The sequence below is a fragment of the Pipistrellus hanaki genome, assembly GCF_964339955.1.
Source record: "Pipistrellus hanaki genome assembly, chromosome: 3".
NCBI lineage: Eukaryota > Metazoa > Chordata > Mammalia > Chiroptera > Vespertilionidae > Pipistrellus > Pipistrellus hanaki.
Window position 1 is genome coordinate 169,411,489 of NC_140505.1, and position 25,113 is coordinate 169,436,601.

The following is a 25,113-nucleotide window of genomic DNA, read 5'->3' on the forward strand; positions in this document are numbered from 1 at the left end:
GCAATCAAGTAAGACTGCCAGCCCTGGCTGGGTAGCTCAGTTGGTTTAGAAAATCAGAAATCAGTGGTTTGAGAAGCAAAAATTTCCATGTCCTAAGTCCTACATAACTGAGTGAGCTTACTTAGTCACAAACCAGGACTATTAGTGGACTTTTCTATTGATTCAGAGACACTGTAACTAAATGAGGAAATAGACGCTTTCAGCTCACAGAACACAAGATGCTATTTAAATGAACATTGCTAGTATTATGCTTTCTAAATTCAAGATATTATTCATTACCATAATTATAATATACTAAGTGTCTACCTGTCTCCTGATCTGTTACCTGTGGAGCATGGACTGAGAGGCAGACCAAAGGAAACCTACACATTACGCAGAACGGCCCTCAGTCATTTTACCCATGTGACTCTGCCTATGTCAGCCCCACCCATCTTCACTGGACCCAAACAGGAGGAAGGCCTTTGGGGTACCTGGTGGTGATGCTGTGGAGGGAGGAGCCCAAAATGGTAAGCTCAAATTTGAATGTGTAGGGCCAATGCATTATCAGTCAGTGAAGCAACCGTGCTTGAGGCAAGCATTCCTCGGCCTAAGACTTTTGGGGAGCCAAGAAAGACACGCTGGAACCTACTATGGACAGGTAAAAGGACAGTCTCCTCTTGGGTAGCTGCATTGGCTTTTCTCCCAGAGCAAATCTGAGTAATGAGATCGCTACCTATCCCTCTCTTATCACTATCTGATTTACAAGATCTGCCTGGTCGACATGCAGATTTATTTCTCTGGTTTTGTCTCATCTTCTGTTCAGATCTCTCTTTCTCTCTCTCTCTCTCTCTTCCATATTCAAAAAAGCTTTTATGACCATGTATTGACTTGTTCTGAAATTTGTACTGCAAGTTATAACTAGTTTGTGGTAATTATATCAACACAGTAAATGGTTATAGACTCAAATCATGAAAACAGCAATACTACACTAAAAATAGTAGTGGCCATTGCGGTAATAATTTTGTAAGTATTCAACTATAAAAATCACTTGAAGGTAAACTTTCCTAGGGAGATTCTACTGAATAACTTAGTTACATAGTGAGGAAATTATTTTTTAAATGCCAATATTAAAAATTAATTACTTAAAAGTCACTATGATTGTGTCTATAATAAGGAGGAAAATTCAGTCAAGCAAATTATTTAATGTTTTATGTCCAATTGTTAGGCAGTGAATGGCATTTTTACTATTTACCTAGTCTTTCAATCTCTTTAGATGTGGCTGAACTTACTTTTTCTGTGTGTATTCTGTAAGATTTTTCACAATGTCTTCGCATGCAGTTTATGTCAGTTAAATTACTATCACAGAACTTAGTCTATTCCTGCTTTTATGATTATTATAAATGTTAAGAGAATGATACCTAATCTATATACTTTATGTCAATTCACCTATTACAAAGAATGTACACAACACAATTAAGACTTTTAATGGCAGCTTAAGTGTTCTTCAGAAATTTTTCTTTCTTTTTTTTTTTAACTTTCATCCAAGGATTTTTTTTCATTGATTTCCAGAGAGATTGAAAGGGAGAGAGGAGGGGAGAAGAGACAGAGAGAGAGAAATATTGATGCGAAAGAGACACACTGATTAGTTGCTTCCTGCATGCACTCCTACTGGGGCTGGGGAACCTGCAACTGAGGTATGTGTCCTGGACCAGGAATCAAACCCAGGACCCTTGGGTCCACAGGCTGGCATGCTAACCATTGAGAAGACCAGCTAGGGCAGAAAATTTTCTGGAGAGCAAACATGTTGAATGAATGTCTGCTCAGTTTCAGTGAAATTTTGAAAACTAATCTGAGGTACAGGTCAGAGGTAAAAGGACTCAGTAGAGATACTTATGTATAATGAAATGCAAAACAATGGCAAAATCGATAGTAGAAATTCAGAGAAAGACAAATAAACAAGGAGAAAAGATGCAATTCAGTAGGAGGAAAAGGGAAATATGTGATTATCATTCAGGAAAATAATGTCTGCAGAGCCCATGAGTGACGGTACCGGGCAGGAGAGGAAGGCTTTGTCACAGTTATTTTTAACCGGTCTGCCTCCAGGTTTGCATCGCTGGGGATGCTGCTAGTGTTCTGCCTCAGGAAGCACAGCTGTGCAAACAGCTGTCAATCTGGAGGCGAGGGGGGGGGGGGGGGGGCGGGAACTGCCTCTGCAAAGTCCCTTGTGCCCAGAAAAGAAACCCAGAGAAGAACAAGGTGCTAGAAACAGGCTCCTCGCTACAGCTGAAGGGAATGATGGATCAAGCAAGTTAACTAATAGTTCATGATCATGCAATTCACTTCAATGTGACTAGCAACTTCTGAAACAGTGTAGAGCTATTGCCTTTTCCTGTGGAGTGGGAAGTAAAAGTCCGTCTGAATTCCTTTACCTAGGTCATGTCATTTTCTATAACTTTCAGAACACTTTGTCTGCATGGTAATTGGTCCCTGACAATGGCTTCAGTGCATGATATTCTTCCCATACCCCCTCCTCCTGCCCCATTCCAGCCTTTCTACTCCCCGCAGCCCAGAAGGGTAGGTTAAATCTAAAAGGAACTTATTAGTACAAGATGATGCTTAACCTATTTTAAACTGATTGGGCCTTAAAGAGAGAATTTTTTTTTTCTTTCTCTTCAGTATTTATTAAGCACTTGTTATGTATTCAATTTACATATGCTATGGGTTATCCTATATAATAAAAGGCTAATATGCAAATCGACTGAATGATGGAACCTGGTTGCTATGACGTGCACTGACCACCAGGAGGCAGATGCTCAACGCAGAAGCTGTGCTCAAGGCTGGTGAGCACAGTGCAGGAGTGGTGGCAGGATGCCCAACTATTATACTAGTTTAGACCTGCTACCCAGGCCCTAAGCCCTCAGTTGGATATCTCCCCAAGGGCCCCAGACTGTGAGAGGGCACGGGACGGGCTGAGGGACCCACCCCAAGTGCACAAATTTTGTGCAGTGTGCCTCTAGTTATATGATAAGTATATAACCACAGTAATAGTAATGATTATCATAATAAATCACTTTCATTTTAAGATAAAGCCAATTATCAGATATCTGTTACCATCCATTTAAGATCTTTGCCAAATATGCATTTTTAATTCTAAAATGATGTAACTGCCTGATTTTTCTATTGTTTGCCATTCATAATGTGTATATCGGCCATAAGTTTAGTTCTCTGCCTCGGCATTTAAAGGGAATTCTAATAAGCTCCATGTGTATAAATTGATACATGTAAATTGTGGCAGCTATAAAAAGCTCTTGTCCTTGTTTATTAACTTAATAAGATTGACATTTGAGTACTTAACTTTTAAATTCAGTTACATACCACATGTATCACTTTATTAAAATAAATATTCTTAACACATGTCCACACGAAGACTGGTATATGAATATTTGCAGAAGCTTTATGCAAAATAGCCCCAAAGTAGAAACAATCCACAGGTCCAGTATCAGGGGAGGGTATCAACAAAATGTGCTATATCCCTGCGATGGAACACTGCTGTGCACTGGAAAGGCACAACCGACGGATACATGCAACATCATGAATAAATCTCAAGGTCATTAAGCCAAGTCAAAGAATTCAGGCACAAAGGAAGGAACAAAGTATGAATCATATGAAATTCTGAAAATGAGAAGTAATTTATAGTTACAGAAATCAGATTATCAGTTGCCTGTGGGAGAAGTAAAGAACCAATGGGAAAAAGAGAATGAGGAAACTTTGGGGGAGGGGTACCCTAGCAGTGTTCTATATCTTGATTGTGGTAGCAGCTTGTGGTATTTACATCTGCCAGTATTCATAGAACTGTACATTTTAAATGGGTGAAGTATGTAAATTATACTTCAATGTAAAAAACTAAAAGTAAAAAAAAGTTTCAATTCTCTTGCCAGCAAACGGTATTCAAATCCCTGACTGGGTGTTTATTTTTACAAATTCTTTGCACTTCTGCCTAAGGCCATTAGGTGGCAGCATTATTTTCACAAATTGGATAAATACATTTCTGAACAAGACTAGGATAAAAATCAGACACCATGAATGCTTTGGGATCAACCACACTGTATCGTGTGTTATGTTCACCACTGCAAAGAATTTTGAGTAAGCAGAGAGTATTTCTACACATTCAATTCAATACAGTGCTTATGATATGCGAAACACTGTCCTAGGAACTAGGTAACAGAAAAAAAAGACTGGACCCTGTGTGTGAACATAGCATAATATTTAGATCACATTGTCAAGTTAAAAAAGCAGCAGAATACAAAAATTACACATGAAATCAGTCTAATCAAAATCATGTATATATAATCTTGCAAAAGACCAGAAGGAAAAACATAATTTAAACGTAGTTGTCATTAGACACTGATATTTCAAATTGTAAAATTCTTTAATATTTTAAATTTTTTAACTTTTTACTTTTCTGTAGTATTTAAGGTGAAAACCATCAAATATTGCTCTTATACTTTTAACTATATATATATATATATATATATATATATATATATATATATATATTACTCATAAAGTGACACTTTCAAAACAGAGTCTAGCCTGTCTGGTGTGTCTCAGTGGTTGAGCATTGACCCATGAACCAGGAGTTCGTGGTTCGATTCCTGGTCAGGGCACATGCCCAGGTTTCAGACTCAATAACAAGTAGGGGGCATGCAATAAGCAATGGATCAATGATTCTCTCAGCAGATTAATGATTCTCTCTCATCAATGATGTTTCTATCTCTCTCCCTTCCTCTCTCTGAAATCAGTAAAAACTATTTTTTTTTAAAAAAACACACACACACAGAGTCTAATTGGAGAGACAGATATCAGCAAGCAATTGATAACAGAGGAGGAATGCTTTGATAGCAACAAGATGGGGGACAATGGGAAACTACAGAAAGATTCTTGTTATTGTTTGATTTTTGCTTAATAATCTTGGGATAGTGGTTGTCAGAAAGATCTTACTAGGACAGTTGAAATTGTGGTTAGGCTTTGAAGTATAGGTAGGTTTGCCCAATGGAAAAGGGTAGGGAAGCTCTTAGAAAAGTGCCATCAGCAAGATATCTAGAAGTAAAGAGGAAAGGAGATTAGTGCCAAGGGCCCTGCTGTAGGAAGGGGCCTAACATGGCAGGGAAAAAGGGACATACTAGGAAGGGAGGCCAGAAATGCAGATTGATGTCCCATGTAAAAACTGGCCTAACTACCACACTAAAGAGTGTGGAGTTTATCCCGTGAGCCAAACAGAATCCGTGGTTAGGGGTGTTTCAGCATGGGAGTGACATGGCCATCCCTGGGCTTTGGTGAGATCATTCTGGCACAGCATGGAAAATGTTACTGTGGAGGGACTTGGAGGAAGAGAGACAGACCTCCATGGTAACAGATCAAGTGAAAGAAGATGAGGGATTAGACTGATGTAGAGAATAGGGAATAGAGCAGGTACAAATTTAAAAATGTCTGAAGGTTTGACCAATGGACATAAAACTCTGGGGAGGGAGGGTATGTTTGGGAGGGAGGGGGGGGGGCAAAACAGTCAATAAAATATATTTAAATATATATATATATATCTGAAGGTTTGAATCAATACATTTAGATCATTAAATACGAGGAGTGAAGAGGGAGAAGAAGCAAAGATGGTGCCAGTATGACCTGAGATGGGGAAGAGGGAGAAGAGGCAGGACATGCAGAAAGAGGGCAGATTGGGAATACTGTTTTGACCATCTTGAGTTTGAATTACAGTTTGGGCTTTTAGGTTAAGATTGCAAGGGAAACCTGAAAATATAATTATGGGACTGAGGAACAAGTCTGTCTTCTAAATTATCAGCATCTAGAAGACAGTTGTGGGAAGAGATGATCCTGTGAGCTCAAATAGCTCTGGGGTCCTTGCTATCTCTCAATGCTTCTTACATATAATCAGAGAAGGAGTTTATCATGGATTCCAAGCTCAGGAGGTCACAGGCTTCAGGTAACTGAAACAAGAGCATTTTCTCTGGTTTGGCTCAAGTCATTGCATATTTTGAAACAGCGGAAGGAAAGCCATGAGTGACCAGAGAATGACCTTCCTCCTCTCTCCCACAGCCTCCTGATGAAGCAGAGGAAGTTTCTCTACCACTTCAAAAACGTCCGCTGGGCAAAGGGTCGCCATGAGACCTACCTGTGCTATGTGGTGAAGCGGCGAGACAGTGCCACCTCCTTTTCATTGGACTTTGGTCACCTCCGAAACAAGGTATCAATTAATATTCGCTTCCCAGATCATTGAAAGCTAACACTTTTCATTAATGTGAGCACTTTTAGAGCTACCTACCTGCTAACGGTACTACTTTTAGTCTATTTTGCATTTGTTCCCACTAGATTCCTCGAATCTATTTTTCTTCTTTCTTACATGTCCCTGCAACCATAATAGATATGCCCCCCCCCAAAGATATCATTTAATGTTCTCTTCACCATATCGGGCGCATTAATGCCACACCTTATTTCAATGCCAAGAATAACATAACTACCCCCAAACATTTCTCCCCTAACCCCAGCATCCAAATTGCCTTTGAGATTAAGGAAGAAATTATCTTAAGGGGATATTATCAACTCACTCAAGCTAAATTTTAAGTGTGGAAAACAAATTGTGTCTTTAGAATTTTTGAAAATTAAGGGGGCAATTTTCATGAAAAATGATTGCGGACCAATTCTGTTTTCAAATGATCTCTATTCTCTCCTGCTCACAGGGAGCATAGGCCAGGGAGGGCATGGCACAGGGCACACCCCAGAAACAGGGAAGTCTCAATTGGTTGGTGAAATCAGTCTCTCGGCATCTAGAACATTAGAGAATGACATTTCCAGAAAACTTCTTGACCCCAATCCCGGTGGGTTTACATAATCTTCTGCCAATGAATACATCCTCTTTCATAACATCTGGTCTTGGGTTCCCAGGAAACCCAAGGGTGGAATGGCACTGATTAGTGCTTACTTTGCCATTTAGTTCTCTTTGCCTCCCAGTATTGTGTAAATTTTCTCACCACATTGTTTTACCTTCTAATCTCTTCTATTTGGTGATATGGCTAACTATAGAAGGTTTTGTTGAAAGCCACCCTTGACTTCTTTAAACACCAGCCCGGCCTATTTTATTTACTTTTTTAAATTACAATTTATTTTTTATTTTATTTTATTTTATTTTATTTAAATATGCTTTATTGATTTTTACAGAGAGGAAGGGAGAGAGATACAGTGTAGAGAGTTAGAAACATCAATGAGAGAGAGTCATTGATCAGCTGCCTCTAGCACACCCCCTACTGGGGATGTTCCTGCAACCAAGGTGCATGCCCTTGACAAGAATCGAACCTTTGATCCCTTCTAGCCTGCCCCAGGCCTTCACCAGGCTATTGTCTGTGTCCATGGATTATGCATATGTGCATACAAGTTTGTTGGTTAATCTCTTCTCACCCAACCGCCTATTTTACTGATAAAATTAGAAGATCCAAGAATTGGATAATGATTTAGCAAGTGAGGGGCAATGGAACCAAGGTCTTCAGATTCTGAGACTTATGACTTCTCTGCAATACTAAGTAGACTTGCTATGTCTCACTATTTCGGATATTATTACAACCACAGGGATCATACAATGAGCAAACAGATTATTTAATTTGCTCTTGCAACACTCACTGTCTGCCTCATCATCACCCATCTTCCCTTTTCCAGCTCTCCCACCGATATATTTCCCACTTAGTGGTCCTGTGTGTTTTGTACACTTCATGTATGTTTGTAACATCACTAGGCACTTACAAGCCATTTTCCTCCTCCTCAAAGTCACAAAACTAACTTCACAAACACAAATTAAATCTCTACTAAGATAGTGGGTTGCTATTCCATTCAAACTCAACTCACTTGCCGAAACCAGTTTGGCTCAGTGGTAGAGCATCGGTCTGCGGACTGAAAGGTCCCAGGTTCGATTCCGGTCAGGGGCACGTACGTTGGTTGCAGGCACATCCCCGGTAGGGGGTGTGCAAGAAGCAGCTGGTCGATGTTTCTCTCTCATCGACGTTTCTAGCTCTCTATCTCCCTCCTCCCTCCCTTCCGCTCTGTAAAAAATCAGTAAAATATATTATAAAACAAACAAACAAACAAAAAAACTCCACTCACTTGGTCCTCCCCACGCGACACAAAACCCACAGCCTGTGCCCGCTCTGGAGGGCCAAGGCTCACCTCTGCTTTTTCGGGCAGTTGTTTAACCTTTCAGCCACCTAAGGACAAAACCGTAGACGCTCCAAAAAGGATCCTCGTGGGAGCGGGGGGATGAATGAAAGCCTGCAAAGCTATGGGCACAGTAAGCAGGAGCCGCGTGCTCTGCTCTCTCCGCAGTCGGGCTGCCACGTGGAATTGCTCTTCCTGCGCTACATCTCCGACTGGGACCTGGACCCGGGCCGGTGCTACCGCGTCACCTGGTTCACCTCTTGGAGCCCCTGCTACGACTGTGCCCGGCACGTGGCCGACTTTCTCAGGGGGAACCCCAACCTCAGTCTCCGGATCTTCACCGCCCGCCTCTACTTCTGCGAGGACCGCAAGGCTGAGCCGGAGGGCCTGCGGAGGCTGCACCGCGCGGGGGTGCAGATCGCCATCATGACCTTCAAAGGTACCAGCGGGAGCGGGACCTTTTTGGCCAGCTCAGGGCAGCAGCTGTCATTCAGGGTGGCAAGTCAGACTGAAACAAGTGAGATGGGAAACTTGAGGGATGGAAGAAAATACCAGGATTCTAGTTCCCTTTTGGAGCCCAAGGTCATCAACTAGAATTGGAGGGAAAGAATGGCTTGGACGCAAGAATGAGCACTAAAAAGAGGCTGGAGGTTTCATGATTTCCTCTTGATTTTGGATCTGAGCTATAATGGTAACACCTTCTCCCTCTTCTTTTTTTTACAGATTATTTTTATTGCTGGAATACTTTTGTGGAAAATCGTGAAAGAACTTTCAGAGCCTGGGAGGGGCTGCATGAAAACTCAGTGCGTCTATCCCGGCAGCTTCGACGCATCCTTTTGGTAAGGGGCTCCTTTGCTTCTCGTTTTCTTTCTCCATCATCTTTCCCTGGAGCTATTATCTTTGCTTCTGTTTCTTACATTTTCCTGTGTGTGTGTTTGTACATTTATCACTCTCTCCTTATTTTTCTTCTGATGAAAACCTTATTCTCTCTCTCTCTCTTTCTCTCTCTCTCTCTTTTTCTCTTTTATTGTTGTCATTCTCCTACCTTTGAGTCTGCTCCTCTGTTACACAATTCAGAACCCTCTGCTAAGATGCCTTTTCCTTCTCCTTCCTCACTCACATGTCTTTGTTCTGTTAGACTCTCCTCAGCATTTATTTCCCTCCAGGTAAAATTCCCTCCTCTCCTCTTCCTAGCTCTTCCTCCTCCCTCCCAACTCAGTTCCTTCCAAAATGTCACAAAGTCATCGCTCAGTTAATCTCTCTCTTTCTCTACAGCCCCTCTATGAAGTTGATGATTTACGAGATGCATTTCGTACTTTGGGACTTTGATACCAACCTCCGAGAATGTCACATACAATGAAATGTCCCTGAAGATAGTGGATAAAAGAACAGTCCTTCCAGAATTCTGTTTTTCTTCAACTCTTAATGTTTTAAAGTTTAGAGAAATAATATTCATATCTGACTTTAAAAATATATATTTCTTGAAAATAGAGAAGGAATGCAGGCCCAGCAGAGTAATGCTGCAACTGGTGCTGTTTTTAATGCAACTGTGTCCCCTATTGGGAAAGGACAGAACTGCAGAGTCTGGGAGCAACTAAGGTGCCAGTATTCTATGACATTTTAGGCAAGGAGGAAGCAGAAGATAAATCCTTAAAAGCGTGGTGAGAGGATAAACTGTTTTCAGAATCAATATCCTTTTTTATTTGATTCATTCTGAGTTTTCAATGATATCAGTGACAAATTTTTCCATTCTTTTCCATTGGGGTGCACTTTCAAATGAACAAGCTTCTAGTAGGCCATGATCTACAGACCTCTTCATCAGAAACTCTGGGTGAAACTCTAGGCCATCTCTTTAAAGAATTAATATTTAATCATGTACTGTATGTTTTAACTGTCTGAGGCATATTTTTATGTTTGCTTATAAGAGGTTTTTTTGGTATGGAATGTCATGGTCACCTTCAGGCTACCCTCCTAGATAACAAAAGGCTAATATGTAAATCAACCAATGGAGGAATAACCGATCACTATGATGCGCACTAACCACCAGGGGGCAGATGCTCAATGCAGGAGCTTCTCCCTCATGGTCAGTGCACTCCCACCGGGGGAGCACCGCTCAGCCAGAAGTTGGGCTCACAGCTGGTGAGTGCAGCAGCAATGGCCGGAGCCTCTCCTGCCTCCCTTGGGGGATGTCCAACTGCCAGCTTTCTAAGTTATATAATAAAGGACCTTAAAATGAATAAGAGGATTATGAAAATGATAATCAAAATGAGCAGATACTTCCAATAACAAATCTGGAAACACATCCTTTTAAAAAAGTTAGAAACCACAACCAAAACTTCACACATTAATGAATGCTTAGAAGGGAGTGGCTTGAATATTGACAAGAGAAAAACCTATTTTCTGTTATGGGTCTTTAACCTCAGCAATTCAACCAAGTCATGGTTTTCTACGTGTATATATGTATATGATACTTCTCTCAAAGAAATGTTCACTATGTAAGAGAATAATTTTTGAGAGGGCAGGGAATATCAAATGTACAACTGTGTTGTTTTATTCTTATTGTATATGTTTTTCATGTATCCATTCATATTTTATATTATGCTATATTTTTGTTATACTTTTTTTCAAATATATTAAAATTGATTCCTTAATGTCTCATAAATTTATACCTTTAGAAATGAGTCCTAATAAACTATATAATTATAACATACCTAACATGTCATAATGTTACTATAAAACCATTTTCTTGATTTTTAGTAATTTTTTCCACAGCAAATTTAATTCTGGTTTATTTCAATCAACTAAATAAATGACAGCTAATTTTGGAAGCTTTGGAGATAAAATGTTTTAAAAATAATTTTATAAGTGACTTATAAAGTTAAACTTAAAAGTCAGTATGATGACATAGACTTCAGAGTCCAAAAATTAGTCTGTTCGTCTATGTTCAAGTGATTTCTGACAAGGATGCCAGGACCCCTTAATGGGAGAAAAGTCCTTTCAACAAATGGTGCTGGGACAACCAGATGTCTGTATGCAAAAGAATAAATGTGGGCCTCTACCACATACCATACACAAACATTAAGTCAATACTTATCAAATGCCTAAATGTCAGAACTAAAACCATAAAAGCCTTATAAGGAAATATAAGTTGAAGTCTTCATGACTTCAGAATGAGTCTTAAATGACCCCAAAAGCACAAGCAACAAAGAAGAAAACAAAAATCGAACTTCATCAAAAATTTTGGTGCATCCAAGGACAATAGTATGAAAGTTAAAAGACGACCCCGGCTGGCGTGACTCAGTGGTTGAGTGTCATCCTATAAACCAGGAGGTCAACGAATCGATTCCCAGTCAGGGCACATGCCCAGGTTGTGGGCTCGATCCCCAGTGGGGGGCGTGAGGCTGCCAATTCATGATTCTCTGTTATCATTGATGTTTTTATCTCTTTATCCCTCTCCCCTCTTCTCTGATATCAATAAAAATATGTATATACTAGAGGCCCATTGCACAATATTCGTGCAAGAATAGGCCCTTGGCTTCACTCCCAGCCGCCCTGGAGCCCGCAAGTTTCTGCTCCCCGGCCGCCTAGTGGCTGGCAGCCGGCATGTCCCTGTTCCCAGGCCGCTGGGAGCCCACACATCCTCCCTTCTGTCTGGAGCACCATCCCAATAGCTTCCTCATAGCAGGCTTCACTCAGCTCTGCGCCTGCAGATGCAAATTAACCTCCATCTTTGTTGGGATAATTTGTATACTCACTCTAATTACCAGTGGGTGTAGTGGAGTGATGGTTAATTTGCATGTTTCTCTTATTAGGTAAGATTTTTTTTTTTAATATATTTTATTGATTTTATACAGAGAGGAAGGGAGAGAGATAGAGAGTTAGAAACATCGATGAGAGAGTCATCAATCAGCTGCCTCTTGCACACCCCCTACCGGGGATATGCCTGCAACCAAGGTACATGCCCTTGACCAGAATCGAACCCGGGACCCTTCAGTCCCCAAGCCGATGCTCTATCCATTGAGCCAAACCGGTCCCGGCTTATTAGGTAAGATTTTTAAATGGTCAGGAATTCAACAGCAGTGACTATGCTAAAAATCACGTAATTGTATATTTTAAAATAGTAAAAACTCACATCAATGTATATTTTATCTCAACATTTTAAAAAAAAATCTGTATAACTGTGGAGTCCAGCCATCTTGTATTTGAGTTTTGGTTCCATACAACAGTTGGACCTCTATAAAACCTTCATTTTGCATTTGTAATGTAGGTATGATAATGTTATCTTTTCACATACAGATAGTCCCCAAGTGATGACAGCTTGAATTAGGGCTTTTTACCCTCAATACATATTCAGTAGAAACCATACTTCAAATCCTGAATTTTCACCTTTTCCCAGGCTAGCAATGTGTACTATGACACTCATGAAGCTGAGCAACTCTTAGTCAGCCACACGAGCATGAGGCTAAACAACCAATCCTCTGCAGTGAACTGTGTTGCCAGCATTTTATAAATATAATTCTGAGCACATTTAAGGTCGGTTAGGCTAAGCTATGATATGTGATAGGTTAGGTGTACTAAATGCATTTCTGATTTATAATAGTATTTTCAACTTTCAATGGGTTTATTAGAATGTAACCCCATTATACCTTGAGGAGCATCCATATATTGAGTATTAAATTGGAAGATAATACAAAGCTGGTACTATCTTAGTGAACAGCATTGCCATCCTTGCTGTTTAAAGACAGAAACCTAGAAAGATGCAAATCAATATGGTACCATCTCACACCAGCCAGAATGGCTATCCTCAACAAATCAACAAACAAGGGTTGGCGAGGTTGCGGAGAAAAAGGAACACTCTTGCACTGCTGGTGGGAATGCAGACTGGTGCAGCCTCTGTGGAGAACAGTATGGAGTTTCCTCAAAAAACTGAAAATGGAACTCCCATTTGACCCAGTAATCACACTCCTAGGAATATCCTAAGAAACTAGAAACACCAATATAAGAAAGGATATATGCACCCCTATGTTCATAGCAGCACAATTTACAATAGCTAAGATTTGGAAACAGCCTAGGTGCCCGTCAGCAGATGACTGGATCAGAAAACTATGGTACATCTACACAATGGAATAGTATGCTGCCATAAAAAAGGAATTGGAGAACATCATGCTGACTGAAATAAGCCAGTCAATGAAAGAGAAACACCACATGACCTCACTCATTTATGGATAAATAAAGAACATTATAAACTGATGAACCAAAAGATAGATATAGAGACAGTAAAGCAACAAGCAGACTGTTAAATTACAGTGGGGAGGGTAGGCAGATCTGGGGGAGATAAGAAATCAACCGAAGGCCGGGACCGGTTTGGCTCAGTGGATAGAGCGTCGGCCTGCGGACTGAAAGGTCCCAGGTTCGATTCCGGGCAAGAGCATGTACCTTGGTTGCGGGCACATCCCCAGTAGGGGGTGTGCAAGAGGCAGCCAATCGATGATTCTCTCTCATCGATGTTTCTAACTCTCTATCCCTCTCTCTTCCTCTCTGTGAAAAATCAATAAAATATATTTAAAAAAAAAAAAAAAAAAAAAAAAAAAAAAAAGAAATCAACCGAAGGACTTGTATGCATGCATATACCGTATTTTCCGGCGTATAAGACAACTTTTGAAATGAAAAAAAGTCAACCGAAAATCGGGGGCAAAAAAACAAAATTGCACAAAAATTACCTGCAGATCTTGACAGCAAAGTAAGTCTTTTCTTTGAAGTGGGGGGTAGTTTTTATACAGCGAATATAGGCCTAAACCCATGTTTTAACTGTAAAATTAGGGGGTCGTCTTATACACTGGAAAATACGGGGTAAGCAAAACCAATGGACAAAAAACTGGGGGGGGGGGGGCCGCGGTATGTATGGGAGTGGGGGTAGGGGGGCAATGGGGGAGGGGGGGCAATGGAAAGATAGGTACACATATAATACCTTAATAAAAAATGGAAAAAGTTGCCGAAACAGGTTTGGCTCAGTGGTAGAGCATCAGTCTGTGGCTGAAAGATCCCAGGTTTGATTCCAGTCAAGGGTATGTACGTTGGTTGCGGGCACATCCCCAGTAGGGGGTATGCAAGAGGCAGCTAATCGATGTTTCTCTCTCATTGACATTTCTATCTCTCTATCTCTCACCCTTCCTCTTTGTAAAATATCAATAAAATATATATTTTTTTAAATGGAAAAGAATAAAAAAATAAAATTTCATAAATTATCCATAAAAAAAAAGACAGAAACCTAGAAATTACCCGTGGCATCACTCCCTCACCCTCCCCTCCATATGCAGTCTTGTAGATATTACATGCAGGATGTTTTCTTGGATTCGTTTACTTTTCTCCAAATTCTCTACTAGCACCTGAGAGTGGGCAAAAGCAGCCCCTGATAGTCAAAAGCTGGCCTGACAATCAAAGCCATGGTATTTTCCAGTTGGACATACACAATCTCAAAGACCACCAACCTCAGACAAGATTACTCTGAACACATAATAAAATGAGAGAGCAAAGCTACTTCATACTTTGTCTTGAGCCACCGGAAAATACCAAATACCCCCCTCTCTTATCTAAAATGAATAACTACCACTTCTTAGAATTTATATATCCAATCATGGAATTGCCCCCACTGTCTCACAATACCTAACCTAAAGCAAATCCCTGTATTCCTAAGTCCTCCCCGCAAATTACCAGCACAAAACCCAAATCCTATAATTGAATTTACAGTCATGGAGCATCATGTGCTCGCTTCGGCAGCACATATACAGTCATGGAGCATCTTAGCAGGAGAAACACCCTCATAAGCAACAAGTACCTCATCGGTTCATTCATTGCTCCTATACTTACTAGGTGCATAGCATTATGACTAACAAGTCTAGGCTTTACCGGGCTCTATTTATTCTACCTAAAATAATAGAATTTAGTATCTAGGATGGACTGCGAATTCAAGACAATAGTGTAGTTGCTCATCCATCAGAGATGGCAGACCAGAACACGGAATCTGAGTACTGCATAGTTCCCGCGCTTAGAGTAAGAAAGAATCCATGGGCCCTTTTATTTTTATTTTTATTTTTTTTTAATTTTTTTTTTTTTGAGCTTCCAACTCAGTGCTTTATAGAGACCAGTGTCGGGGCAGGCGGGGCACAAACAGTTCAGCTCCGCTGCCTAGAAGCCATCCACCAGGTTTTCCTTGCAGACATCATCGTCATCGTCGTAGACCCTCTGGGTCCTCCTGTCCCGGTGGCAGCCCTTAGGGCTGTCGCGGGCGGCGAGGGCGCCCCACACACACTTGGCACGGAAGGCACCGCTGCCTCCGAGCGGCCCGGACTCCGCCCGGGTCCCGGGGAGCTCGGCCTGGTCTTTAGTCTCCATCTCTTCATCTGGGACAACGGCACAAGTCCTGGGCGGGTCCACGGAGAGGTCAATGATGTTCCCAAACGGGGAGGAGGCCCGTTGGAGGAGGAGAGGGGTCATGTCTTCGCCAGACACGTGGAGCATGCTCCCCTTCCGAGGGGCCCGGCGTCCAGGGACCGAGTCCGACCTGCGGAAAGGGGCCTCTCGGTGTCGGTCTCGGTCCTGGTCCCGGTCCCGATCTCTGTCCCGTTTCCGATCTCTGACCCGGTCCCATTCTCTGTCCGGGTCCCATTCTCTGTCCGGGTCCCATTCTCTGTCCCGATCCCATTCCCTGCCCTGTTCCTGGCTGCGGCCTCGGGGAGGGGAGACTGGGGACCAGGCACCCCCACGTGCTCCTGGGCCCCGTTCACAGCTTCCAGGAGGAGGGCCGCCCCCAGCCCCCGTGTCCCCCGCCGCCCCGCCATCCGGCCCCAGGACCCGAACCCGGTCCCGGGCAGACACGGAGCCCCCGTCCAGAGGCTGCCTCTGGGCACATCGGGGCGGTTCCTGCACAAAGTCCTGGGCAGAGATGCTCCCCGGGAACAGCGGGGCGGTGGGCACCAGCCCCTGCTCGGCGTCTCTCACCCTCACCCTCCCCTCCCGGGCTTGGGGACGCTTGAAGCCCGAGGTCCTGGCCTCGGCCTTGACGGCGCGAACGACCCCCGCCTTCACCAGCTGCCTGGCCTGCTCTGTGGCCTTGGCCGCGTCCACCGCGGGCGGCTCCGGCAGCGGGCGTGTCCTTTTGCTAGCTGCACTGCTGCTGCTGCTACTGCTCCTGCTCCGCTTCTTCAGGGCCAGCAAGGCCTTCCTCTTCCTCTTCAGTTCCTTGAATTTCCTCTGCAGAGCCACCTCCTCCTCGCTCAGTCCTGGGGGGATCACCACCATGGTGGCTCCTGAGAGGGTGTCAGCCCGGCCAAGGTCTCAGGCACTGGCCTGGGGGCTGTACTTTATTTTTTTTAAAAAAAAAAAAACACTGGGAGCCCAAACAGGTTTGGCTCAGTGGAAAGAGCGTTGGCCTGTGGACTGAAAGGTCCCAGGTTTGATTCCGGTCAAGGGCACATCCCCAGTATCCCTCTCCCTCTCCCTTCTTCTCTGTAAAAAAATCAATAAAATATATTTTAGAAAATAAAATGAAATTCATTCACTTAAAAAACACACACACTGGAAATCAAACCCACTGTCACAACGCTCCAACCAGCAGAGCCACCCACCAGGATTTCATGGGCCCTTGGATAAGGTTGATTTGTCAACAAGAGATTCCCAATTCCTCAACAACTAAATTTTAGTTACCAGATTTGGATAGATGAAATTCAGCACCCCCTATCTAGTTGCAGCTAACTTCTTGATTGGAATTATCTACCGTATTTTCCGGCGTATAAAACGACTCCTAATTTTACTTAAAACATAGGTTTAGACCTATATTCGCTGTATAAGACTACCCCCCACTTCCGAGGCAACACCAGTTCTTTTTTTAATTAAATTTTTAATGAATGGCATTTTTCGAACATATCCTAATATACCGTACATTGATACAATAAATGGAAGGTCTCTTCACAAAAGGCAATGCCATGAACTTGACTGAGAAACAAGAAATCCAAAAGAGAACATTAACAATGATGGTATCATCTGGAAAGAAAATTAAACTTGCAGAAAACGCTTGTTTGTGACTGACTGGGATGATAGGTTTTTCTAGGCAGAGGAGCATTGTGAGCTTAAAATCCTTCAAAATCCCCATCATGTTCTTCTTCTGACATCATAAGTTCATCAATGACCTCTTGTGGTAGTACTTTGCCATCAAGATCTGCAGGTAATTTTTGTGCAATTTTGGTCTTTTGCCTCAGTTCCAGATTGTGCCTTTCCAAGAACCTAGTACTCCAGGATACAGTGGCCTTAAATACTTTGCTGTTACCTGGATTAGATTTGGCCCACTGAAGTGCAAACATACGTATTTTGTTTCGTGTCACTACATAACCATTTTGACGATGCTCAAGAACCATGTCTGCTACATCCTTTTCGAGTTCTGGCCAATAAGGGGTGCCTCTTCTTAATGCACACTTACTCCTTGGCATACTCTTTAATGCATCTTCATTTGCTTTCCAGTCTCGGAACATCTTTTCTGTTACTCCATATTGTCTTGCCGCAGCACAGTTATTGTGTTCCTTGGCAAAGTTTACAAACTTTCAGTTTGAAACTGGCTTCAAATTTCCTTCTTCTTGCTGGAGCCATGATGGGTTCTTTTCTACCAGCCATTTGTTGTACACCCACTAATCTTTTAGGCCGGGGTTATACAGTACTGTAGCTTCAGCTACACACAGAATGTTCTATTACGGTACCTTTTAACTCACTGTATGTGTACTGATACAGCAGCTTTGGCTACACAGAACGGTCCTGTGCTGCAACTGTATGTACCACGGTGAGCCAATCACAACAAGCCTCTGACTCTGGCCAATCTGAGCAGGCTTTTTACTAGAACACAGTGTAGCTTTGGGTACAGAACATGTATAATTTGCATGCATAAAAAGCCTGCTTGGATTGGCTGAGTCCGAGCAGCCTTGCAGTGATTGGTGCGGGAAAATTAATGCAATTACAAAGCAGGTGAAGAACTTGCTATATGACTTAATGATAAATGTCTTAATTGTTTTTGGATTTCTAGAATACCATATTTTCTGGCATATAAGACGACTTTTGAAACGAAAAAAAAGTCAACTGAAAATCAGGGGCAAAAGACCAAAATTGCACAAAAATTACCTGCAGATCTTGATGGCAAATTCTTTTCTTTGAAGTGGGGGGTAGTCTTATACAGCGAATATAGGCCTAAACCTATGTTTTAACTGTAAAATTAGGGGGTCGTCTTATACACCAGAAAATTCGGTAAATTATTGTGAGTTGAATAAATCAAGAACGTATTGCTAGAACAGGTTGAAATTTACCTGGGCCTTGGATAAAATGTTAAGTAAATACATTAATATGTTTCCACAGTTCCTGTGTGTAGTGATAAATGGTCCAATTGTGACCTTTATGAACTCAGTAAAAGTATTTTAAGATTGATTAAACAGTAATCCCATATACTTTTGTGGCTGTCAACTCCTATAATCTAATCTGCAGAAATATCTCCTTCATATTCACCCAAAGTTACATAAACTATGATATTTATGCCAATATTATAGTAGGGAGAAACTGAAAGTCAATAGTGGAATGGTAAACACATCATAGAACAGTCATACTCAGTATGAGTATGCAGCAAGTTAAAGAGGAATGATGTGCTGAAACCGGTTTGGCTCAATGGATAGAGTGTCGGCTAGGGGACTGAAGGGTCCCGGGTTCGATTCCGGTCAAGGGCATGTACCTTGGTTTTGGGCACATCCCCAGTGCCCAACTCTCTCATCGATGTTTCTAACTCTCTATCTCTCTCCCTTCCTCTCTGTACAAAATCAATAATATATATATATATAAAAAGAGGAATGATGTAGTTATATATACATACATATAGGTATACAGAGAGATATATAAAAATATCTAAGGTAAATATGCTAAAAGAATAAAATTGCTTTAAGATTTTGTATAGCTTCTCACTTATGCTTTAATGTGTATGTATGCCTGTGTCTATAGACCTTTTTTTAAACACAAACATTCATATACATATATGCTTAGCAAAAAGGCTAAAGAGATCAAATCCACATTGCTAGCAATTGCTATCTCCAGAAAGAAAACTGGAGAGGAGGAGGAAGCTGAAGGAAAAAACAAAGACTTTCATTTTTTACTTCATATATTTCCGCAAAGTATAACTTGTAATTTTTTAACAATTAAAAGAAAATTTCATTTAAGACTTAGAACTTAATAGGAATTCATTATTTCGCATTCTCCAGTGTTCATTTACTAATATATAGAATATCCCACAGCTATAAGGAGCCAATACATTTTCAGTAAAACAAGACCAGCAGAGGGAATGCCATGGGTCTTTCTGTGATGTCTAGAAACTTTCATCCTAAGTGGGGATGGGGGGATGGGAGGGAGGAAATAACCAAACTTTTTCACCTACTACCAATGAAACACTCTGAGGCTTGGACAATTGGCAGGAGACAGAGTCTATCAGCCAGGGTCCCCCCAGAATAAGAAAAGCCAGCAAGAGGTATCTTTTAAGAAATTGGCTTACTTGATTGCAGGAGCTTGTAGGAGACCAAGTCCCAAATCTGCAGGAAGGGCTGGGAAGAGCGCACTGGAACCGAGGGCTGGAGTCCTCAGGTGAAACTGCTCTGTGGAGAGCAGCCTCAGTTCTCTTCTTAAATACCTCAAACTAATTGGATCAGACCCACCCACATTAAGTAGACTATAGTCGATTGGATTTGGACCGAACTTCAAAATACCCCAGAGCAACACCCGGATTAATCAGTTGATTAAACAACTTGGGCCTACCCAAGAGAACACAGAAAACCAGTATCACTGAGAGTTAACATTTTTGAGTGCTTACTGTTTACTTGTCATGTGCTAGTTACTTTACATCAGTGTTTCCCAAACTTCTCTCATGATGAGAATCACCTGGTGGAGTTGTTAAAACACAGATTCCTGAATCCCAACTAAGAAGTGCTAAACTAGAATTTTTGAGAACATATAGGTAAAATTGCATACCTAACTTAGTGCTCTGTATATAACATCTGTGTTAGAGCACTAGTTAAGTATACAATTTTACCTATATGTTCCCAAAAATTCTAGTTTAGCACTTCTTAGTTGGGATTCAGGAATCTGTGTTTTAACAACTCCACCCGGTGATTCTCATCATGAGAGAAGGTTGGGAAACACTGCTTTACATACTTCACCTCACCCAGTCTTTACTATTTAACCCTCAGGTGAATTTAAATTTCAGTACCTCACCCAGCTCGGCCCGTGTGGCTCGGTTGGATTCCCCGTGTTGGTTCGAATCACATGCCCAGACTGTAGCTCAATCCCCATTAGGGGCTGTGCAGGAGGCAAACAACTGATGTTTCCCTCTTAGTATTGTTTCTCTCTCTCTCTCTCCCTACTCCCTTTCTCTCTCTAAAAAAAAGTTAAAAAAAAAATAAAAATATATAAGCATCAGTACCTCTGACTCTGAAGTCTGTAATTGACTTAGTGTAGCTCATTAAGTTGCAGATAGCAACTCAGCTTACTCATAGAGAGGATTTATTTTATAGCCATACACAGACAGTACCTGGAAAAGTGAGATCGTTTTGTTAAGTGATTGAGATGTTTCTAGTGACAGGGTACTTTATCTGTTTCTTTTCCAGGAACCGGCATGGCCTCTGTTTTGGTGTCTCCTTTTCTCCCTAAGTGTTCCCTCTGTTCACCTCACTGATTAGCTGACTCCCTCTACTTACTCAAAAGTGTCTGTTCCATAATACCTTAACTTGCATACAATCATCCATCATGGATGCTCCTGTTCCCTCTTTTTTATTCTTAATCCTTATGGCTAATTGACAATTTTTTTCAAATTCCCCAAAGAAGGACAAATTAATTGGCACAACTAATCTTTTGGGCCATTCAAAATATGTTACTATTGCCAAAACCGGTTTGACTCAGTGGATGGAGTGTCGGCCTGCAAACTGAAAGGTCCCAGGTTCGATTCCGGTCAAGGACAAGTACTTTGGTTGCAAGCACATCCCCAGTAGGGGGTGTGCAGGAGGCAGCTGATTGATCATTCTCTCTCACTGATGTTTCTAACTCTCTATCCCTCTCTCTTCCTCTCTGTAAAAAATCAATAAAATATATATATTTTTTAAATGTTACTACTGAGATGGTATCCATGGGAATTAGTAGAAATGGGAAGCATGAAACAGTTCCAGAGGCTTTATTTGATGAAGTGAATGACTAGATATGAGGACTGCAAAGGGAGAGTGAATGAAAAGCAAGTTGCTGATTTCTCCACTGACTCGAGCCGTAGTCGGCAAACTGCGGCTCGTGAACCACATGCGGCTCTTTAGCCCCTTGAGTGTGGCTCTTGCACAAAATACCAAGGCTTGGGCAAGTCTATTTTGAAGAAGTGGTGTTAGAAGAAGTTTAAGTTTAAAAAAATTGGCTCTCAAAAGAAATTTCAATCGTTGTCCTGTTGATATTTGACTCTGTTGACTAATGAGTTTGCCGACCATTGGACTAGAGCTTTGCTCCTTGATCATAGTTGTACTTGAGAGAAATATATTGCATCTGAGCCCCCTACATCTTATCCAGTGGCCTCAGTCCCTTGCCTACCTGGCTGTCTCACCTCTCCCTGGTCCCATAGCCAGTGTGACTTGCACACATATACTAACAGCACTTAAATTTTAAATACAAAGCCCAAACACGAGCTGTGTTTCTCACAATCACCCCAGGACTCCTTCGGCTTCTTTCTGACCTGTCTGTTCTCTGAACTCTAGTCTCATTGAATAGCCTCATCTGGGCTTTCAGTCAATATGGCTATGCCTGAAATTTGCTTCTTGGTTCTCCTCTACTACTCAGGCTGAACTCAGCCCTTCGGTTTCTGGTAAAAGTTGTTGATTTCAGTAAGAGGAGAACTCTGTGTCAAAACTCTGCCGAATCTGATTCCATTTTCTCATGACAATGATGGATGAGGCTGTCCGTATCTCCGTCAGAGGAGAGAAGACATGAGTGTCTGTATCACACATCTTTTGAACACCTACTATTTTGTTGAACACTGCAGTAGGTGCAAAGTTAGTGAGAAACAGTCCTAGATCAGGGAGAGACTAACAGTTCACAATTATACAAAATTTGACACAAGTATGCAGAGGTCATTTTAATTAGCTTGAAGGTTCAAGAAGGCTTTCTAGGGCAGGATACCCATGAGCTTAATCTTTTTAAGTTTTAAATAAATTTTTTTCTTTAAACCATTATGACAGAGAAAAGCGCATGAGTCATATGACAAAGGTTGAAAAGTTTTGTAAATGCATGACAAACACTAAGATCAAAAAATTCCAGAAGCAGCCAAAACCGGTTTGGCTCAGTGGTAGAGCATCAGTCTGCGGACTGAAAGGTCCCGGATTCAATTCCGGTCAAGGGCATGTACATTGGTTGTGGACACATCCCCGGTAGGGGGTGTGCAAGAGGCAGCTGGTCGATGTTTCTCTCTCATCGACGTTTCTAGCTCTCTATCTCTCTCCCTTCCTCTCTGTAAAAAATCAATAAAATATATTTTTTAAAAAAATTCCAGAAGCTCCGCTTTTTGCCCTTCGCTTAAATTAAAAGTGAAAGGGGTAAGGATACACATGGCAGTGAGAACAGCAGTCTGGAGCTTGAGAGATTTAAAGTGCAGACGATTTCAGGGGCTATAACTCACTGTGGTGGGAGAAGAGGGTGGCTGAAGGTAAAGCTGATCTGCACCAGTGGGCGCTGGATCATGAAGAACCCTGTATTAAGTGGAGGAGTGTAGTTTTTAAGCTGAAGGCTATGGAGACCATCTGAAAGGATTTTTTTTTTTAAGGGAGAATAACTTGATCCAATTTTCAACTGGTATACATTCTGGCCACAGCTTGGAGGGTGAATTAGAGAATCAGCTGGAGACTGGGATGTTTCCTACAGGATTGCAATTAGGCTGGGATACAAGGGCTGGAGGCCTTAAGGCAGGGCTGGAGTCACAGATAAGGGAAGGAGCTAAGGATACTACCGTGTTTCCCCGAAAATAAGCACGCCCCCCCCCCCCCCCCCTCTGTCTCAGAATGAAAATTAATTTACCGTAAACTGTGAAACCTAAACTGCAAGAAGTTGTGACTTCGGTGAAGAATTCATGGGAGAAAATCACTGATATTTGCATTGCAAATGCACTGCGAGCAGGCTACCTTGACAAGAAGTATTCATTTAAAGACAGTGCTATTGCAAAACATGAGAGATTTGGTCCACTGATTCTGAAAGAAATGGAGTCACAAGAAATTCACCAGGAAATTCAGGAATTGGATTGTTATGATGATGTTCCAGAAGATGATGACATTGTCATTGGATAAATGAGTAGATTCTTGATACTGTAGGATTCACAGTTTGTCTGATTTGTGTTGACAACTACCGTACTACCGTACCGTATACAGGTAATAAATTTCCTTTATTTTCATTTAACAATAAATGTGCACTGTATTCTTCATAGAAAAATAAGACATCCCCTAAAAATAAGACCTAGCGCATCTTTGGGAGCAAAAATTAATATAAGACACTGTCTTATTTTCGGGGAAACAGGGTAGGGAGTAGCTCCTTAGTCATGGAACAGAATGTAGTTGAGGATAACTCAACTTTGCTGAGGTTTTCATTTTGAAGAATAACCTGATGGTAATCAGAAAATAGAGGAAGAAAAGGATAAAGGAATAAAGAAATGAGTTAGCCAAAACATGGTTTAGCTCAGTGGATAGAGCGTAGGCCTGCAGACTGAAAGGTCCCCAGTTCGATTCCGGTCAAGGGCATGTACCTTGGTTGCGGGCACATGCCTAGTGGGGGGGTGCAGGAGGCAGCTGATCAATGTTTCTCTCTCATTGATGTTTCTATCTATCTCTCTCCCTTCCTCTCTGTAAAAAAATCAATAAAATATATTTTAAAAAGAAATGAGTTAATCTTGGGACTTGTTAAAGTATGTATATGGTTGTACAGGGGGTGGGCAAGGGTAAGTTTATATTACAGTTGTAATACAAATAAATAATATAATATTAAATAAATAATAATATAAGAATAAATTGTATTTTATGTACTCATAACTGCAAACTTACTTTTGCCAACCCCTGACTATAGAAGTCTGAGTTGGAAAAAAAGGAGTTTGGTATATTCAACTCACTGATACACGCATCAGTATTATTAAATGAATACGTGCATGTATATGAGGTCCTAAAGGAAGAAAGTGTATTGAATGAGAATGAGACAACTGAGAAGCACAGTCATAAGGTGCAGGAAGAGAAAGAAGAATCTACCAGTGAGTCTCAGAAGGCACACCCAGAGGAAAAATGGAGAAGAAGAAAAGGGAAATCAAAGGAGTGGCATAAATGAAGATAAAATAGGGTGTGTTCAGAAAGAGGAAGTGGCTAGAGGGAGATAAGGTAATAAGGGTTGCCAAGACCGGTTTGGCCTGCGGACTGAAGGTTTGATTCCGGTCAAGGGCATTTACCTTGGTTGCAGGCATATCCCCTGTGGGGGGTGGGTAGGAGGCACTGATCGATGTTTCTAGCTCTCTATCCCTCTCCCTTTCCCTCTGTAAAAAAAAAAAAAATCAATAAAAAAAATATTTTTTAAATGATAATACGGGCTTCAGTGAAATGGTGGGTTGAAGAATAAATGGGCAGTAAAAAAAAATGGGGCAGTAAAAAATTGGGAATGGATAGCAACATTCAGAAATTATTCTTTCCTGAAGTTTGATTGTGTATGAGAGAGAAGTATAGGATTTTTATTGCTTTGATTTGCCCACTATTTGCCCTTAGAGGGTTATCTGAATATAATAAGCCCCTGATACATGTGCTGTTTGGATTGATTCAGCATCTTTTTTTTTTTTTAATATATTTTATTGATTTTGTACAG

The 25,113-nt window shown here is 41.4% G+C and overlaps 2 protein-coding genes across 2 annotated transcripts; one reads left to right on the forward strand and one right to left on the reverse strand.

Moving 5' to 3' along the window:
- The first annotated feature begins 539 nt into the window (after positions 1–539).
- Positions 540–10,927, forward strand: AICDA (activation induced cytidine deaminase). The gene is made up of 5 exons (XM_084878092.1): positions 540–637; positions 6,091–6,238; positions 8,362–8,632; positions 8,917–9,032; positions 9,469–10,927. Exons 1-5 carry the CDS (start codon positions 630–632, stop codon positions 9,520–9,522), a joined length of 597 nt encoding a protein of 198 aa, XP_084734218.1. The 5' UTR covers positions 540–629; the 3' UTR covers positions 9,523–10,927.
- A 4,376-nt stretch (positions 10,928–15,303) lies between these two features.
- Positions 15,304–16,491, reverse strand: LOC311619768 (negative elongation factor E-like; the record flags this gene model as incomplete). Its single annotated transcript, XM_084878291.1, has 1 exon — positions 15,304–16,491. One exon carries the CDS (start codon positions 16,489–16,491, stop codon positions 15,379–15,381), a length of 1,113 nt encoding a protein of 370 aa, XP_084734417.1. The 3' UTR covers positions 15,304–15,378.
- Between the last annotated feature and the right edge of the window lie 8,622 nt (positions 16,492–25,113).

What these genes read in the sequence shown, in the direction of transcription:
- AICDA (XM_084878092.1), top strand. An exon ending in CGCCATCATGACCTTCAAAG is followed by an intron (nt 8,633 to 8,916) that starts GTACCAGCGGGA and finishes TTTTTTTTACAG; the next exon opens with ATTATTTTTATTGCTGGAAT. An exon ending in AGCTTCGACGCATCCTTTTG is followed by an intron (nt 9,033 to 9,468) that starts GTAAGGGGCTCC and finishes CTTTCTCTACAG; the next exon opens with CCCCTCTATGAAGTTGATGA.